The sequence below is a fragment of the Orussus abietinus genome, unplaced genomic scaffold, assembly GCF_000612105.2.
Source record: "Orussus abietinus isolate OABI.00-Male unplaced genomic scaffold, Oabi_2.0 scaffold89, whole genome shotgun sequence".
Lineage (NCBI taxonomy): Eukaryota > Metazoa > Arthropoda > Insecta > Hymenoptera > Orussidae > Orussus > Orussus abietinus.
The window spans coordinates 280,057-299,178 of NW_019394246.1; the positions used below are offsets into that span (position 1 = coordinate 280,057).

Here is a 19,122-nt window from a genome sequence, read left to right on the forward strand (position 1 = left end):
CCGTATATACCATATGGTAGGGGGAGCAGTTTTCACAGCATTTTCATGAAAATTCCCTTACTATGGATTCGATTTTGTATATGACTATATCTCTACCGTACTCGTAAATCCGGGATTTATCAAACCCGGGTTTTATCAAATCCGGGATTTATCAAATCCGGATCCAGTAAATTGCATGTTTTCATCGTATTAATAAATGCACAAATTTGATCTTGAGCGTCCCGATCGACACTTAACTACGGATTTACTGGATCCGAACTCGATAAATCTCGGATTTAGAAATACGATGGAGCTGTCATTAATAATCAAGCAGATTTGATCGCCAGTTAAATCTGGATTTTGGATAGTAATAGCTTTTCATAATCCGGCATGCAATTTTTATACAGCTATCGACGAATAATTCTTGAATCAAAAAGGAATGATAAAAGTCAAGTATAATCTGATTCGTTCATTTTATTCCCAACCTTCGTCGCGTCTCTTTTCCTAGCAATCAATGTCGATTAATTTAAGAGAGCTCCTGCAACTATAAATATATCGTTACTACAGATTCAAGATGATTCTTAAAGTTGCATTTCAACTTCAACGAAAACATCTCGAAACTTCAAGATTCAAATTGAATTGTATAAACACGGAAGGCTTTCCAGAAAAGGCGGAGTTAATAGCTAAAAATTAATACAAAGATCATCGACGTTGTGAGCTGAAACACTTGTTTACTCACTTTTATATATATTTTTTTTTTCTTCACCTAGATTTAAGAAAGAATCGCGGTCGGTGATTGATATGTGAAGCAGAATTTTTGCAAAGGGTCCCATTTTTTAATGTACAAAAATCCAGCGAGGTGAATTTTAAGCAAATGAAATTCTGCAAATCTTATGTAAGCCCATCAAGTGGATAAGAAAAGCTTCGTTGATAATTCTCGGTTGATCTTTTTTTGTATTCGTGTGAGAATTTGCTTTTCTGTATATTCTTCGATTATTTCGTTATTTTCTTAAACAATCGGACAGTGCGACTTAGAAAAGTTTCACCGCAGTAACGAAGGCTCCACTAATATTTCTTACTGTCCTTTTTCTTTGACATGAATTCGCATTGTTTATTAACATTATTTTATTATTTTCTATTCTCTTGAAGCTGAGATCTATAGTTTGCAGAATTCTTCATCGGGCTGAATATTATTCTCTAGTTTACATTTTTCAATTCCATAAAATCGTCATCAATGCGTTTCTTAAGTTGATCAAATCGAGTCGCACAATAATTAGAAAAGTTTGATAAATAGGCAAGTACAGTTTCATGGATCTTAATTTTCTTCTTTTTTTTCATTCCTGTCTTTTGGAATGAGATTCATAATTTATATTCTTGCAATAGCCTCATACACTTGAATTTCAATTTACAATTCATGTGTTGTAAAAATTCCTCAAAAAAAATATTTACTGCAGAATTTTTACTCGTACACCAGATCCTTTTGAGTTGAAGAATTCTCTACGATTCGATCCCATCGATGCAACAAAATAGGTCAGCAAGTTAGATTTCTTCTCCACTCCCCTATCTCATTTTAATTCCTTCATTTTCAATACAAGTTGTACTCTATCTCTGCGAAAGGGGAACTTCATTGAGAATTTCCCTCCATTTATTCTCTCTTTTCTTCTTTTCGTCTTTCAATCCTTAAAAGGTACTCTCCATTCTCCTTTATCATCGATTCTTAACCTATTGAGCAGTACAAATATTCCACTTTGTATATATTTCCGTATTGTTGACTTCACTGAACTTGATAAAAACTTTGAACGAGACCGAATCTGTCTCACTTTTCATTTTTTTTTCCCCTGAATCTTTCAATCCTCTAACCTCACATTCTTCTTCACAACCTATGGATGAATAACACTTCTATATAATTATCTCTTTCTCTCACTTCGAATCTCAAACAAAAATTTTCTTCTTACTTTTCCCGGCACTTCCCCTATCTAATGAACTCTTCATAATCATCACATTCATCTCAGCTAAATTAAAAGTAAAAAGAGAAACACTCCACGCAGATCTGTCCATCGTTCGTCTACCCTCACCGATAAAGTCTCACTGCAAAAAAGGTCCTAAGTACTTTTTCCGAAGCAGATCTCTCGCTCATCAGTTAGTCATGTCATCTCCAAATCTTGACGAAATTGGAAGAAGAGCGACATCGCCCAGAGCGTCTCTTCTGAAGAAGACGACTCCAGGGTTAGGTCAGTGACGTTTCCCGAACTTCAACCTCCACCATCAAACAGTTTCGACCTGGCCCTTCCTTCGAGGTTTAGACTCCGAGCCCTGAGGAGAGGTAAAGGAAGTCTCCTCGGAACGTTTCCTGACGGGCGTCGAAGGCTCCCCGTTGGTCGATGGCCCAGACAACGAAGAATCCTTCCTCTCGACAGGTACCGATGGGACTACAGGCCCCCCAGCAGCCATCGAAGCCTTTCGCAGGCACATGTCCTCCAAGGGAATTTCTTCACTGCGTGGCCTGGGCATTTTTGGGGAATTATCCCTAGACCGCAGGCCGTTTTCACGACTCTTCCCATTAGGACTGCAGTCGGTTCGCCTGCTGTTCGGTGTCATAGAGTTGCTGGATGAAGACCTTGAGGAGCTTTCCCTTCGCATCTGGGCTGCGAAACCAGGAACTTTGTTCACCGTAAACATGGGTCTCTGTTCCTTTGGTCTCCCGCGTCCGGGTGGTCCTTCAAAGAGAGATGAAAAATCCTTAATAACCGTATAGATAGCATGATAACTCTCAAAGTAGGTACTAAAACTAATTCTACAATTGTTAGTAACGTTATCTATTAAACCGCAAGGGAAAAACTCAATATAGATGGTTAAGAAGTTCAACTAAGTTGATTAACTCTGACACTTAAACTCAATCTTGGCTACTGCATATTTAAAGATCAGCCTGATCGGCACCTCTAAAAACGATCCTGATATATAATTTGAAAAACTCTGAACGAGTCAACTCGTGTCAATTAATGTCAGCCTCGTTAACAGATAGGCTTTCCTTCGATGAAGAGTTTATCCACTTACGGTCACTCCTTACTCCAAGCAAGGCATAATTAGGGGGCGTCGAGCAATGAGGCATTATAGTCGGAATGTCCAATAATCTGGCGATCTGATGCATCTTCTTCTGCCGTGCCTTGATTCTTCCCTTCGTCAGTCTGTGAAACAAGAGCGATACAACATTAAAAGCCCGGTCATTTTACGGAAGGAGCTGACGAAGCAAAATGATAGGTTAAGAGTGCATTCAATAGATTGAAAACCTTTGTTTCGCTGCCATGCAGCGAATGTGGTCGTCGAAAATGAACTTGGCAGAGAGCAGAGGGACTCGATTGTTGGCTCCGCTGCTCTGTGGCTTGTATATCGTTAAATGGAGACACCTGGAGTCGTCCTTATCACCGATCACATCGATATCTTGCAGGAAACCGACAAGCTTCGCCACACCCCAGCCCAATTTCCTCGGATCAGGTTCAACGAGGATCAACTGGATCACATGGATAACAAGAAATCGGCGGATTTTCTGTCCATCCTTCCACACCACGGTGCAGGATATTATGTCGCTGTTATCTGGAATGAAGACACAACTCTTAGTAAATTAAACAGTGAGAAAAATTACTACGAACAGGTGAAAACTGCAGATCTTGCGGAGGAGTTTCAGGTTATTATTATGACAGCCAGTTAGCATTATGCACTTTCTTTAAAACTGTTCGATATGGTTCAAAGCGAAGAAAAATGATGGCCAATTCTTTGCAATGTCACATCGAAGAGTGAAATATTCTCTAAACGCATGTGACAGTTCTGTAAAATAAAAAGGAGCACTTACTTAGGTCGAGGACATTGTTGACTTGCACGCAGTCAGCTGGATTTGTTAACGGCAACTGGGTTTCTGGTTCCATGCTTAATGTCAGCGACAGTTCCCGGATTAAAAAGAAGACTCTTATTGCACGTCGAGCTCTTTCCACCTAAAAAAATACACGAGTTGTAATGATCAAACAATGATTAAAGCAACAAAATTAAATTGCATTGCTTCTTTAGAGGCTTATTGAACAAAATCCATTAGCTTGAGCTTTTCCCGTACCTCACCGCAGGGCAGTCTCTTGCTAAACTCTATTCCAGTCATCGGCGTGCCAGTGGGAGGCAACAAAATGTTGCTGTCCATCATCAGCCATTCGACGTTCAGTGGTTTCTTCTGAATTTCGGTGTATTCGTCTTCGAACATGTCCAAGAATATGTCTTCGCTCTGAAACAATCGTTCAAAATTAATATCCATTTATTCTGCTCTGTAACATGTTTGCACTTTGATCGGTATTCATCTCCATGGCACCAAATTGAACATTCTCGCTAACCTTGTAAAAGTTCCTCAGCAACGATGCACTTTGTTCCTTCGCCTGTTCGATCGCTGCCAAGTGACAGTCATGGAGAAGACTTTGGCCTTCGGACATGACTAGCTGGGTCAGTAGCCTGATGGTGAGTTCCAGGGTAACGAGTCGTACTTTCGCGTCTGAAAGATTTAAAGATTTAAAGATTACATCATTTTATGCATTTTATTTCATAATGGAAAATAGTCATTTCAAGTTAGGTACTCACTCGTTTGGCAGCTCAAAGTGATGATGTGAATCAGCTTGTCCACCAGCATCTCGTTGTACCAGTTCTTCGCAGCTGCCTGTCGCGAAGCAGACATTGTCAAGTCCAACTGTTCCAGATTGACTCCCTACAACAAAAACGAAATTCTCAAAAACTCATCTCGATTGAAACATAATCTAGTTTACATATAAAATCATTTCCAAACATAGCCTCTAATCGACAAGCTCATCTGCACACAATACCCTCGATACAAAACATTCTCTTTATCAAATCACTAGGTAATGAGATATTTAATCAGATATATTAATTATTACCTGATTATTAGCCAACGCATACAAAAGACACAGGGCGAACAAGGCAGCGTAGTCATTTTCCACACAGTACAAAGAGTTGAGAATGGTTTCGAGGAATGGTTTCTTCGCCAGGGACTCCCTGCTGGATTTTGCGGAAGGTTGTTGCGGAGTAAGTGGGCTTTCGAGAGCCAGCCTCTGTTCCTTCTCCTCATCAGTGACATTCAGATGCTTGATGTCATCGATGGTGTCATTCGATGCACTCACGTCAAGTCTGTCAGGCCTGGAAATGGAGGGTTCCTCGTCAAAGGTTCCATCGAAGGAAGTGCTTGGCTCGTTGGTCACCGGTGTCTCTGCACATTCCTTCGTTTCCTCGTTATTGCTTTCTTTTTCATTTATTTCCTCCGAATCACTGTCTTCACAGGACTCATTGAGGTTTTCCAGTGACTTTTCGAGGCTCTCTTTCGGCGGCGAGAATGCGATCGGTTTGTTCGGGGCGATTTCTTCACTATAGACGTCGAGCACTCTACTCGCTCCGTTTTTTATCGTATCGCTGTCGGTTTTTAGGATTATTGCCGCTAAAGCGTGCACTAATGGACGATGCGACACAATTAGGAAGACTTGAGACAGCAGAAAAAGCGCCACGACAATGCTCACGTGTTTTCTTTCCTCCTGCGATAATCAGAAAAAAAATTTAACCTTACAGTATCTTTCACACCCAATTTCTGGATATCTATAAATTTATTGTATACTCTATCTCAACGTGTATAACCTACAAACACATAGAGTAAAATTTAGATCAGAAAGAATAATGAAAATACCTTACAGATATAAAAGGATTTATAAAATTAACATCCATGATTTTTAACTATTAAACTATTTTGAACGTAAACGCTTTATCGTCTGGAGTATAAAAAATATTACAATATAAATATTGTACCTGGATCTGGCACGGAAGATTGTTGTGCTTCGTCAATGAGTACACGTAGAGTGGCACTAACAACTTGTGCAATAGATGTTCGGACAGAACTTTGTTCAGATCGGCAATGTTCAAACATAGAATATCGTTCAAATAATGTAGATGGTCCAGGTGCTCCGCAACCAGATCCGACAGACGATTTTGACTTTGATGACTGAAATGATACCGCAGTGCAGAACTGTTATTTAAATCTGTTCCATTACGACGTAACATTCTAACTTACTCTGCATCGTTTCGAACACAGGTGTCCAGCTCAATAATATGGTTACCGATGAACCAAACCAAGTTACTGAAATAAGGGGCCGCTGTCTTGTCCCTGATGAAGGCAAGCATCGAAGCATCTTCTACTCGATAGACATTCAAAGTTAATGTTCTCACTGCAATGCGTACCATTCCTTCGGTGTGGTTGAAGAATTTAATAGCTTCTGTGTACAGTGGAAAGTCATTCGTATGCTGTAAAATTAGAAATCAATGAGAGTGCATCGTCCAGTATCAGCGAAAATCAATTTCTGGCTCGGAGAGCATTACTGTACGTGTTTTCGTGGATATGTCATGAAATGTGAATGATTCAAAGTACAGGGTAGCGTCGTTGAGTACCTCGTTTACCTCGTTATAGAAAAAATGTATCGTGTGAGCATTCAACTTCAGGCTCAACGTTTTTAGAAAGCTGATGTAGTACGCCATAACCTCTTCGTCACTGAAGTCGAATTTGTGCACTATTATACTGTTGACATGATTGTTACTCAGCAAGTAATCTGCAATGCACCAAATTTTTAAAAAACTGGCTTATGGAATATTTTTAACATAGCACTATGTTGAGTTCCTCGCCAAATATAAAGATGCAGCCATCGTCATGCTTTCGAATACTTACACAGAGATGTTTCGTTACGGATGTTCTCGAAAAGGATGTTCAATGTCTGCAACAGTTGCACACAGACATAACTGCCACACTTCTGCTTCATGATTCGCAGGAAGAACGACAGCATGTTCTTCTCCAGAAAGAAACTGTAAAAGAAAAGATACTGTTACAGCATATGGAAGTGTTGCAGTATCACAGTCAAATAACGCAATGAGAAGTATATATCTATATTATTTTAATTTGTCTCCTGCTAGTTGAAGCTTAAACGTGATAAGAAACTTAAATAAACTAGAATTCCAGAAATTCCTTTGACTATTATTACTCACTCAAATACGCTGCTGTCATTTTGATCGCCCCATATCAAAATCTCTGCTATCGATCTCAACGTCTCCACGAGCAGCCCTCGATTGTTCTCTGATACGGTTTGATTCTTCGACAAGACATTGTACAAATACCTGTATCGAACGATACTTGTTAATTGGTTTTTTCCCATGCAGACGAATTTCTAATACTCACTTAAGGTGTTCCAGTGAATGCGGATTCTTTGGCTTCCACAGCCCTCCGCCAAACCAACTGCGACTTCGAAACATTTTTTCTCAATATGAGACACGTGATGTGTATCTTCAAGTTGTGTTCATACTCTTTTCCTTCCTCCTTCGATATCAAATGATTAAAACACTTCACAACATTGCATTGTCGGTATTGTAAAAGTACATTACTTAAATCCACAGACTAAGGCTGTAACAATAAGCAAAGGTAAGAATTCTCAACATTATTAATGAACAAAATCTCATTTTCTTAAATTTACCATATCATTGCATGTACAATTAAATTTCCACGATAAATACTAAAACTACAAATACTTTATCACCAAACGATTCAAAGTCAGCAAAACTATGACATCGCACTCCATGATTCTACTTTAAACAATAAAATTAATTTAATGATGAACTATCTATAGATGCTTCGTCGAGTTCATTTTTCAACAGGTACTTTGTCGAGTGACGAGCAACATTCTTCCCATAAGTACGGATTAAAAACCTGCAAGTTTGCTAAACCTATCACTTCATCACTGCATGTCCTACTAAATCTCCGCAATATCAAAATCTGTACAAGAACACCCAGCAAGCAATGTCATTTCCAAAAACGAGGTTAGGGTGCTCGATATTTACCAACGGAACGAAATCGCTTTGACGTCGTTTCTCGAATTACGTTTCCATCTTCGAGACACGTTTCATCTTGCCATCCTCTTGCTTTCTGAGGCGAAATGATCGAAAGGGTCAGAAGATTTAGTCGAGAATTTGGCGATCTACGATCCAAGAAACTTCGCACGTCCAAGGTGGGAGCGGACTTCGGATCGCGGGATGCCTCCGTCGTATTTTGACTTTACATAATGCGAGACACGGAGAGGCGAAGGATTGGCATTGTTGCTCGTAAACAGATAATTAAATGCCTCCGTTTCATCTCGTAGGCTGCCTATCTCGCGATAACGAAGATCGATGCCGATAACACTTATTTTGACTTTGGTCTACGCGTTATGCCATTTGTTTTGTTGACAGGTTGGAATCAGAAACTATCACTTGACGCTGATTGGTCAGTCAGGCAGATTTGGTCACGTGACTCAATCAGCAGCCAATGAAATCAGGCGTCCACCACGCGCCATATTTAACAAGATTTAAAATATGATCGTACTACGTACTATTAAATAAAATACGAATTCCTTGATTTGAAGTATTCATAATTGAAAATTAACAATTGTTCTTAAACGTATCACGAGTAAAACGTTGAATTTCGTGAAAAGAGGAATTTTTTTCGGTAGGCGCAACAAATAAATAAACATTAAAACAATGTATTTCCGTCAATAGATAAGCTTTAAAAATGATCACATTTCTTTGAAGTTCCTGAAAGATTATCAATATGAAGGTCGTCGAGGTTTCGAAAAGCATTGAAACCACCCTGAAAAACAGTCAATATTTATTAAACAATTGTTTGCAATAATTATTTTCACTTCCGCATGAGGAAACAGAGTTTGATCGTTTCCTTTCATTGTACTATTTAAATAAATTCAATAGACTAATAAAAATAACACTGGGAACTAGATTGTGTGAAAAATAGCATTTCCTTCGCTGGCTCTCTTCTTAGCATTATTTTTCCATTTCCTGGAGTTATTATAAAAGATTTCACTTCTTTCACTGTGCATAAATTATTCCTCTTAGTATAGTTTTTGTCATTAATTATCTTCAGGGTCGACTTTAATATCCAATACCCTTCCGTCCCTAACCACGGTTAAAATCACCGATCCCGATTTCTCCAGAGCCTTGTGAATGCTCTGGGCTGTAACAACAGGATCTCCATTTATGTGTGTGATGATATCCCCTGCTTTGATGCCTCCAATATACGCAGGCGACCCCACAAGGACTTTCCAGATCAGAACGCCGTGTCTCACACTCTGCGGGATGTTCCCCATCCTCTGTTGAAGTTCGAACAGTATTTCGTTCGTTAATGTCAGCATCGTCACTCCCAAATATCTTCTCTTCGTTCTCTCCATGCCACTCTGCAAGCCTTTGCTCCTTCGCTGCTCTGCTCTCATTAAAAAGTCTTTCGCATAGTCTATCGGAATGGCAAACGAAATCCCGGCAGTGACTTTCATTGCATTAATTCCGATGGCTTCACCGTTCAAATTAACCAATGGACCACCGGAGTTCCCAAACGTGATCGCTGCATCCGTTTGAATGTACTCCATACGCTTGTTATGCAGACCAAGTTCTTTGCTGTCTCTGTTAACGCTGCTAACGACTCCACTGGTTATCGTGTTGCTCAACGACAGAGGCGAGCCAATGGCGACCACAAATTCTCCGGGTCTAATGTTCATCGAGCTACCAAGTTTCATCACTGGCAGGTTCGTTTTGTTGATGCGAATAGTCGCCAGATCGCTTACGAGGTCGACGTCCTCTATCTGTGCAGTGTACGTACTGCCATCCTGCAAACGAACCTTCGTTATCGTATTCGGTTTGTTAATTACAACATGGGCATTCGTTAGGATCAGACCATCCTCCTTGACGATGAATCCCGATCCATTACTGGTGGTTGCAGGCTTCCCTGTAAAGAAGTCTATCCTCTTCTGATCTTTGATCTCGATGAACACAACCGAGGGAGCAGATATCTCGACTACGTCTGCGATGAAATTGAAGCGTTCTCTGTTATGACTGACATCGGTAGGCACTGACCCGGTAAAAGCGTGAATCGTAGGAAATAATACAGAGTTTCCAAATCGTTCATGGAGCTCATTCCTGAATTTGTAAATGGCCCAGCTAATACTGGTACCGAAAACGACTGCATAGGTTAGGAATCTTCGGACGGTCTTTTCGTGGACGTGGCTGTTCTGATTGGGTGAACTGTAATTTAATATCCGTAAGTGACGTTCTGAGGAGAAAAATGCGAGAAATCTCGAGTGAGAGACGTGAATTTTCTTTGTAACTCTCCACGGGAATTGTAATAAGGTGCCCGCCATATTTAAACGCCAAGAAGTACGAGGAATACATGGACGTGAGAACCCGTGTCGAATGATGTCACGCGAAGTAGCTCACATTTACACCATAGTTAAAGTTTCAAAATCGCGGGGGATACTCATTTTTAGAATCTTCACTAGATTCGAGTTATAGAATCGACCCCAGTTTACAGCTCTATATCCGAAGTTCAACGTCAGTGAAAAAAATTACTCTCTTCCTCCCAGTGTCCCAAAGCATCATATCACTTTCCTCTCTACAAGCCATATCCTCTCAGTCTTGGCTGGCGCCGCAGATCGTGACGTAACGGGTCTTCTCGTATAGTTTCCGTAGTAGCCATTTTGTTTTGCACGACAAGGCAGAATCAGGTATTAAAGCTAGCGATAATTCGGCTAATTTTAGGAGGAATTAGGCGAGCGACGCGACCGACGCATTGCCAAGAACGCGCGCCCGTGTTTCTCGCTATTTTTGGGGATTAATTCGAGACGTAGGGACTCATATATTCCCTCGACACTCCTTCCCTGAGGGCTCGACGAGTCCGTATCGACCCGGACATCCTTAGGGAATCGACCCCTCACAAAGGATTCTTTTACCTCATCTCTTAGGACAGTGTTATTAAATTTTACTAACGTAACGTCATAATGTCATTTTCAATTACATTGTATATATAATATATTCACGGGTTCACTTCGATGTACTATTTGTACAGTATTTAAAAAACGTCGCACTAACGATTTCCTTGTTTCTTGGAAATTCTATAAACTGAAGTAATTATCACATTATAGATAACATTATACACTTATATTGTTGGGTGGAGATCTTGCCGAGAGCAAATTTCCTTTGCTTCGTTTCTTTCTTGATAAGATATGTACCCATGTATAATTTTAAAGTGTGTGGCATGTATTGTCTTTTGCATTATGAGTATGTGCATCGCTCATACTAAATATTATATGCAGTACTTGTATGTGGACAATGGATAAGGCAATGGGTTAGTATATCTAGTCCCGCTTTGGTATAAAGAGTTTATATAGTTGATAGGAATGTGCAAGTTTCTTTGTTAAGGGTCCAGCGAGTTCGTTTCAAGTCGGAATTGCTTAGGGAAATAGTTTCTTGAAATGTTTTAACTCGATATAGTTTAAGGTAGTTTTTAAATTTTTGTGATGATCCTTGGAAGCAGTCTACGGATGTAGATTCTATAGAGTACATGTAATAAGATTTAGTTTAATTTCGTTAGATATTTCAAGTATAAACATTTTCCTATTGTTAGGTATATCAAGAAATGTCACTTTTCAGTCATTTTCTTGAGAAGACTGTAGTATAAACTAGAGGGTTCGTTGTTATGTAGATATTTCAGGTATGATGCCTTTATCGGTGAGTTATTTTAGAGTATATTTTCTTCTATGAAAATGTAAAGTAAGGAGGTTATGTATTTGGTTTTGGGTAGATTTCAAGGCATTCGTTTGTAACGGAAGAATAATTTACTTAAAGTTTTGACACATTTATCAATGCAGGTATTTCTAGGTGGGAGGTGACAAAATTTAGCGAAGCAATATTATTTTCAGTATAATATGTACTTAGTGGATAATTTAGTGCCAAGGGCTGTCCATGTACAAAGGAGGTTCCTGAAAGTCGAAAATTAGGCTTGTTGCTCATTTATTCGCAGCATCATCAGTCTTGGCATTTGCATCCTTCAAAGAAAATTTTCATTTTCTACTTTTTGCAGTCGCGTTCAGGAAAGAAATTTAGTCGCCTTTAAATGTGTACGAATGTTCTTAATGTGATACTCTCCAGCCATTTGACATGCATATCATTTTGAATCATTTATTACAGGTGCACAAGGTGACCCAAGAATTAATGAACCATTAAAAGGGTCACAATTTATTGTTAGAAATCGATCAATGAATTAAAATATCATGAATATATGAAATTATGAGATACCTTGTGCACGGTAACTACGATTTCATACGCCGTGACCAGAAAATATTTTGTCTTCTTGTTTTAAAAGTGATTTATGCCTGATCATCTATAATCTACATTTGCCATGTGGTCGTAAGTTAGGTTAGAATTAATGTTTTCGGCCAGCAACGTGGGACAGTGGTACACAAACTTATAGACAAAGAGAGTTTCTGTGAAAATTTGTATAGATGCTTTTCTAACTTTAGCACGATACCGTATCAGTAAAAATGGTACAAATTGAAACAAACATATTTGTATACATTTGACACTCAACATGGTTACTCGGTGCGAATGTATTTATAAAAACGTCTCGTTACAAATGTGCGAGCAATTATATCTGTTGGTTCGACAACTCGAATAAGATTTCTGAAGAACTTAACTCGTTCGATAACGTTTCGCAGCCACTCGCTGCTACATCGGAAAGGTAATGCAACAGCAGCCCAGAACTCTTGGAAGACTCTTTCGAATTGTCGAGTTGAGATTGTCAGTTGAAAAAATTCCTCTGGAATAAGAGGATGTCAGAAAATGCACTCGGAGGACTAAAGACTCTCTCGAAAGCGTCTCCAAGCGAGTTGAGGTCGTGCAAGCCTCGAAGGAGGAATAAATTCGCCATGGTTTTGCTTTGGCGGAGGTGTGGAAGGCGATGCGTAATTTCGTGAAACGTGGGAGGTTATATCGCACCAGAAGTTAGGTGTAAAAGAGTGTCGATAGTTCTCTTGCTCTGAAGCCCCCTCGTCTCAGAATGCAAAAATAGATGATGAGGATTGGTAAAGTGTGCAGCACCTCGCGGCTCGTGTACTCATAGAAGGCAGTTTCTATCCTTATAGGTAACTCTGCGAGTCCGGTGACCTCGAAGGCAACGGTTGCCAGCCAGGATGGACTCGAAGAGGCAGGAACGGGAGGTGCACCCACTGCAGGAGTCGACACCGGAGCCACCCTCGCCCCCAGTGTACAGTACAAGCTACGTGACCTATGAAACCTACAAGAACAGAGGTCAGTCACCGGTTGAGCAGAGAGACCGGACCCAGAGATCGACACCAGTGGACTTTGGAGCCAGACCGTCGCCAGTCGACCACAGAGGAGGACGGTACTCCCCTGCTGAGCACAGAGGTGGTAGATCTCCTCCGGTAGAGTACAGAGCTGGTAGATCCTCTCCGGTTGATTACAGAAACAGATCCCCCCCGATGGAGTATCGAGTGACGAGGGAGACTTCAAGCGACCGTCGAGGCAGATCCCCCTCGGTCGACCGGAGAGTGGGCAGGTCGTCATCGACGGACCGCAGGGGTGGAAGAGGGTCGCCCGTTGACCATAAGCCCGGAAGGCCTGCCCAGACGGAGCACAGGGGCAGAACCTCTCCGGTAGATTACAAAGGAAGGTCCTCGAGGGTGGACTCTCCGCAGGACAGGCGAAGGAGGAGACGAAGCAACTCCAGGTCCTCCCCGGGCCGGTCCTCCCAGCGCAGCAGGTCTAGGGACCGGGACAGGGACAAGGACAGGTCCAGGAGGTACTCGAGGAGGGACCGGTCCAGGTCAAGGTCCAGAGCCAGGTCGAGGTCCAGGGATAGAAGGCGCAGCCGTAGCAGGAACCGCAGCAGGGAACGCCACCCCAGGTACAGGGAAAACCGCAGACACCATCGGGCTCCTTCGTACGAATCGGACCATTTTGAGGACAACCAGGAGGCGGTTGCCCATAGGACAGTGTTCCCTACCCAACCAAATGCCTTCAAGAATGACGGCAGCTTTATGGAGATGTTCAAGAAGATGCAGGAACAGATGCAACCTGCACAGAGGCCCACCACATCGGTGCTAGAGGAGAAACCCGTGGCTCCTCCTCCGCTGATGGTGGGCAAGCGGAGGGGAGGACGCATTCTGAAGACTGGAATGGTGGCTAAGCCGAAGGCAGAGCAGACCGTGGAGACCCCGAAGGACGCCTGGTCTCTGTACATGGCGGAGGTCAAAAAATACCGGGAGGTTTGCTGTCAAGAAGAGGACAACACCAGGCCGCTGGTCAAGTAACCGACGGGCTTCAATGTCTCCCTCTGCATACTCCTGTTCAACGACTTAATCATCTCCATCGCTTCTGCTGAAATTCTTGGCTCGTTCCTTTGGTTCGATCGATGTCAGGCAAGTGGCGCGGAGTTACTTGGAGTGGTGCAGTGACTGGTTTTGAAATCGTTTCTGCTTCAGTAGTGGTATGGTGGGGTGAAGAGAAAGGAACTTCATGCCGAACCTTTGGTGGACCGAGAACTATCGTTACTTCATTCTTCTTTCATTTTTATAAATAGGGTTTTATTCCAATCCGAACTGTTGCTGCGAATCTTTGGTTTCCTCCAATATGGTTGACGATGTGGTGGTGTATGGAATGGTACGATGTAAAGATGGTAGAAAATCGAGGAGCTGTTATTCCAAAAGTTTTTTCTTAGAACTTGTTTATTCGTATCCAAAGTGCGGTGCTTCGCGATGGATTTTCCTGTACTACTTTATTTGGTACTAGGTCAGGAGTAATGGATGTAATGAAATGATGGAAAAGGGTAACGAACAGCTGATACATTAATCGTTGGGTCGAAGAGCATTACATTACACATTGAGTTTTATTCTGCACGCATATTCTACTAGTGTTAATTCAATTTCACTGAAATCTGCTGCATGGAGATATCGATTCAAATGCTGTACGTATACATTGCTTTCTTTCGTGCAATGACTATTCTGTCAAAGATGTGGAACAAAGTCTGCTAGTACGAGACCAGTGGTGAAGTAATCGATGATACAAAGTGAACCGAAGAATCGAACGATATCGTTATCTCCTTGAAATCCGATGTCCACATTCTTTGATTAATGTTGAGATTCCTTTTTCGTGGCAAAAGTGTAAAATTGAAACACGAGTAAACCCAAGAAATGTCTACCTGGAAGATGTACAAGTGCAGCCAGTGATGAATCGATTATCAACGTAAAACAAAGCGATGGAATAATTAACATAGCCTCAATTGGAACACATCTTTTTCTTCAACACGACTGAATAAACAACAATACATCTAAAACGAAAACCATATCAAGCCTGCAATCAAATGGTATTACAATTGGGGGTGATGGGACAAAGGACACCGATATTTATTATTTCAAGCCAAGTGATGGAATAAGCAACTTAACCTCATCTGGAGCATGTTTCCACGTTCCTTGTTAGAGTTTAATTTCAAGAATTAAAAAGTCTACAGAGATGAAGATCTTATCAAGGGAGTAACATTATAAAGGGTAGATCGACCAGCGTTGGAAAGTGAAGTGACAGAGCTAACCATTTTGATATCCGACTTCATGCCCACTTCCTATCTTATGACTTATTCTGACGATGAACAAGGCTCTCGATGGATTCTTGCCCATTCCTTTAATTCCTTGGTTACTTTGTCAAGTAGCAAAGTGTACTGTGCTACATGGACGTGTACGATTTCTTTAGGCTCAAAGCTGAGTTGCGAAGAGACAAGTGGACGCAGAGCAAGGGACAAGTGTTAGGGACATCATTTTATTCGGAGGGAAGGGTCGAGCGAAACTCACGAAATTACGTCTTCTCCGCGATAACTAATTGATAAGGTAGCTTTTAAGTGAATGTGATCGATGAAACTGACGAGTAACCATTCGATGATTGTTAAGCTCCAGTAACCATGATGAAGATAAAGATCCCGGAGCCTGTGTGCACTAACACGAAGTATGTACCCTTGGATGAGAAAGCTGTCGAGGAGTTGTCCAAAACCAACGCAGTTCCTGTTAAGGGCGAGACTCACACCATCCCCTTTGATCCAAGATTCCCCAACATGAATCAGACAAGGTAATTATTCCAACTAAAGATAACCAGTTCAATCGATTACAGTTTAAGGGCTCGGTGAAGGCAGGAAAGCCATGTTATGTTGTGACATTAGAATTTCAAGTTGTAAAGACAATTTTTGGCAGATATTGTGACAGTTTTTAACAAGGACTGGCGTATGGAATTAAAAATTTTCTTTTGGTACATTCGTGATGGACAACTCGGTAAAACATGTACTTTGAAAATCTGTTAATCGGTGTTATTCTGAAGTCACACTTCGACAATAAACGTGTCATTCCGAAAAATCCGAGATTTAGGAGTATGATGGAGATGCCGTCTATGACTCGTACACGAAATCCAGGATTTATCAGGTTAAACCCAGTAAATCCAAATTTAAATGTCGATCGAGACGCTCGAGATAGAATTTACGTATTTATTAATAATTACATTTCTACCGTACTCCTAAATCTGGTATTTATCGGGTCTGGATCTAGTAAATCGCGTTAATAAATACGCAGATTCGATCGTCAGCGTCTCGATCGATACTTAAATTCGGATTTACTTGGTTTGGATCTGATAAATCCTGAATTTCAAGTACGATGGAGACACGGGATTTAGAAGTACAATGGAGAAGTAGTTCTTATACTACTTCGTGGTTTGAGGTTACTTAAAAACATTTCACCTGTAGAAACTGCTACCAAAATTACCTGGATTTCCATCGGTGCTCGAAGAAACATGGAAAGGACTATGATGTGTGCCAATATTTCAAGAGAGCATACAGTACTCTGTGCCCGAACGCTTGGGTCGAGAAGTGGGACACTCAAATCGCGGAGAACAGGTTCCCGGGGAGGATTTAAAGGTTAGTCGTTACCGGCCTGCCTCCTAGTAAGATTCGGTTCGTTATATGCTGGTCTGTAAAATTAAATTCGCCCAATTGTACATGAAGTAACTATATAAATATAGAGATGAATAAATTCCGGCTCCCTTTGGGTCCTTTGTCCCTTCCAGGTATGGCGAAGACGAAGGGGTTTCACCTTTTCGTGCTTCATCCTTCCAGTGGGACGTGACTTATTAGTTAATCGGTAATTTAATCAGGTATCAATTTGTATATATAATGTAACAAGTAAAGAATGTAGGAAGTGAAACGAGGAGTTAATGTATGGACGATTCATTGCAATGGGAACCTAATTCGTAGGATAATTTCCAGTTTTTACTCTCAATGGCTCTCATTGAGAAAGGATAGCGACATTAATGCAATGGTAATGGAACGATAAATGTTATTTTAGCAATTTGATCTCTAACTTATATTAGCTATATCAGTTAGTAACTTTCCGATTATTCTATTTTTAGTATTCATTGATAATGCGATTTAGTGAAAAAAAATTTAACTACCGACGTTAATAATTTTTGGTATAACATTTTTTAGATTTCTTGATTCATTCACAGTTTCTCGATGAATACGCAATTGAAAAGCGTTTATTTATATATTCTTCAAAGCGGTATAACTACATTTTAGTTTTTGAATCTGCATACATTAACAGTGCCTAAATAATATTAAGTACTGTTGGTAAGTTATGTATACGGTAAATTATCGACAGGTGGTAAATTCTGCGACTGCTCCGCCATCTTGCGTCGAGGAGGTGAATTAATTTAGGTGTTAAGAATGATTCGATCGATATTTCACCCGGTAAAATCAAACTGCGAAAAGCAGAGATGCTATTACCAACGTAGAAACGCATATCAAAAAATTTCTATGTTATCTACAGATTTTAAATTGTTATCTCACTCCCTCGTCGCAAGGTGGCGGCTATATTCCGTTAGCTAGAAATTTTTCAGGAGATAAAACGATCTCCTGAGGGTCGATTCTATAACTCGATCTAGTGGAAATTCTAAAAGTGAGTACTCTCAATTTTGTAACTTTCATTATAGTAAAAATGTAAACTACTTCGCGTAAGACCACTCGATCAGAAACTCAGAGATGGCAGGGCGAGAAACGAGTACTCTCGCCAAAGATACGGAATCGACTCTCAGGAAACTTCTTGAATTTTCCGAGATATGATTAGTCCTGATTTTCTGATTACTCTCGATCGAAAGAGTGAAATTTTTCCCAACGTTTCGCGACAATGCGTAAAAAACGCATTACGACCGCCAAAAAGGAGTAAAATGTTCCGGATTAAGAAAATAATGCGGATAACCGTTAACGAGAGGACGCGTAATGCGAGCAATTTAAAAATGTGGACCTATAAAGCGGCTGCGGGTTATAATTCGAGCCGAATTTAATCCGTCGAACGAGTTTGGCCCATATAACCTAATTGCAACTCGACGTCATTTCTCGGCTAACGCGAAACTTTTTTTCCCCAAAAGGTCGCGAACCGACGAGTTGCGTAAGAGGCTGAAACGCGTCCGGGCTTCTTTATTTCGGAACTTCTGGTAATTAACTGGGATCCTCATTGTCGCGGTAATTTTTTCTCGTTGTAATTCAAGTTGGGTAAGCGCAGGTGGCGTTCTCTCGTTTGATCTTTCGGGGGCGTGGCGGGAGTAACCTTAAAGAAGTTCCGAATACACCGTCAGGGTATAATCAGGAAACTCGGTGGAGTTTCACGTCAAACATACACCTACATACGTTGTATACGGATAATACCGTCAAATAAGTGGGCGACGAAATACAAAAGGATAACTCCTTATTTCGGGGAACGTCGGTACAGGGAAACCGCCGACACGAAACACGTCATTCGTAGTCTCGAATTTCAAGCTTTCTTCCAGCCTCCATATTCACGTTGTGAAGTTTGATAAGATTCGGTCCACCGGCTTTTGGAAAAAAGTCTCGGAAACGATTGACCTCTCGGATGCCAGTTTCGTATCACCTTAACGATACAATCCCCTCTCGCGTTCCTCTCCTCCATTATTTAAGTCCGTGGAATGATCACGGAGAGAAGAGAATAAAAGTCGGAATCGCAATTACTTTTTAACGGCTTTGGAAAGGAAATGTCACCGAAGAGTTGTTCCCTTGGGCGCCCTGGGTAGCCTCGTCAAGGTAAGGGAATCGGGCAGAAATCTGGTCGCGATTGGAGGTTACGTAAAAACCGAGCCGCGTCCTTAGTCGCGGTGCCGCGGCCTCCCGTCAGGGGCGCCAGGGGCGCCAGGGGCGTGGTC

At 41.1% G+C, this 19,122-nt stretch overlaps 3 protein-coding genes across 10 annotated transcripts; 1 reads left to right on the forward strand and 2 right to left on the reverse strand.

Moving 5' to 3' along the window:
- Positions 1-433: 433 nt before the first annotated feature.
- Positions 434-8,271, reverse strand: LOC105701472 (protein CLEC16A homolog). Of its 3 annotated transcripts, none has more exons than XM_012428234.2 (15): positions 7,888-8,271; positions 7,232-7,453; positions 7,042-7,170; positions 6,728-6,861; positions 6,454-6,611; positions 6,080-6,309; positions 5,818-6,010; positions 4,902-5,549; positions 4,591-4,714; positions 4,350-4,504; positions 4,082-4,243; positions 3,827-3,965; positions 3,267-3,570; positions 3,034-3,164; positions 434-2,696 (listed from the first exon to the last, which is right to left on the reverse strand). In XM_012428234.2, the coding sequence occupies exons 2-15, from the start codon at positions 7,303-7,305 to the stop codon at positions 2,245-2,247; spliced, it is 3,033 nt and encodes a 1,010-aa protein (XP_012283657.1). In that variant the 5' UTR covers positions 7,306-7,453; positions 7,888-8,271; the 3' UTR covers positions 434-2,244. The 3 variants fall into 3 exon arrangements, with proteins under 3 accessions (XP_012283657.1, XP_012283658.1, XP_012283659.1); XM_012428235.2 differs by having other exon boundaries at positions 6,463-6,611; positions 7,888-8,270; XM_012428236.2 differs by having other exon boundaries at positions 2,527-2,696; positions 3,047-3,164; positions 7,888-8,270.
- Positions 8,272-8,672: 401 nt separating this feature from the next.
- Positions 8,673-10,234, reverse strand: LOC105701434 (serine protease HTRA2, mitochondrial). 2 transcript variants are annotated; one of them, XM_012428169.1, is made up of 2 exons: positions 9,764-9,919; positions 8,673-9,695 (listed from the first exon to the last, which is right to left on the reverse strand). In XM_012428169.1, exons 1-2 carry the CDS (start codon positions 9,791-9,793, stop codon positions 8,946-8,948), a joined length of 780 nt encoding a protein of 259 aa, XP_012283592.1. In that variant the 5' UTR covers positions 9,794-9,919; the 3' UTR covers positions 8,673-8,945. The 2 variants fall into 2 exon arrangements, with proteins under 2 accessions (XP_012283592.1, XP_012283591.1); XM_012428168.1 differs by having other exon boundaries at positions 8,673-10,234.
- A 224-nt stretch (positions 10,235-10,458) lies between these two features.
- LOC105701437 (cytochrome c oxidase subunit 6B1) lies at positions 10,459-17,120 on the forward strand. 5 transcript variants are annotated; one of them, XM_012428176.1, is made up of 4 exons: positions 11,179-11,209; positions 15,819-15,993; positions 16,658-16,828; positions 16,978-17,120. In XM_012428176.1, the coding sequence occupies exons 1-3, from the start codon at positions 11,185-11,187 to the stop codon at positions 16,824-16,826; spliced, it is 369 nt and encodes a 122-aa protein (XP_012283599.1). In that variant the 5' UTR covers positions 11,179-11,184; the 3' UTR covers positions 16,827-16,828; positions 16,978-17,120. The 5 variants fall into 5 exon arrangements, with proteins under 5 accessions (XP_012283600.1, XP_012283597.1, XP_012283599.1 ...); XM_012428177.2 differs by lacking the exons at positions 11,179-11,209; positions 16,978-17,120 and adding an exon at positions 10,459-10,589 and having other exon boundaries at positions 16,658-16,949; XM_012428175.2 differs by lacking the exon at positions 16,978-17,120 and having other exon boundaries at positions 16,658-16,949.
- The last annotated feature ends 2,002 nt before the right edge of the window (positions 17,121-19,122 follow it).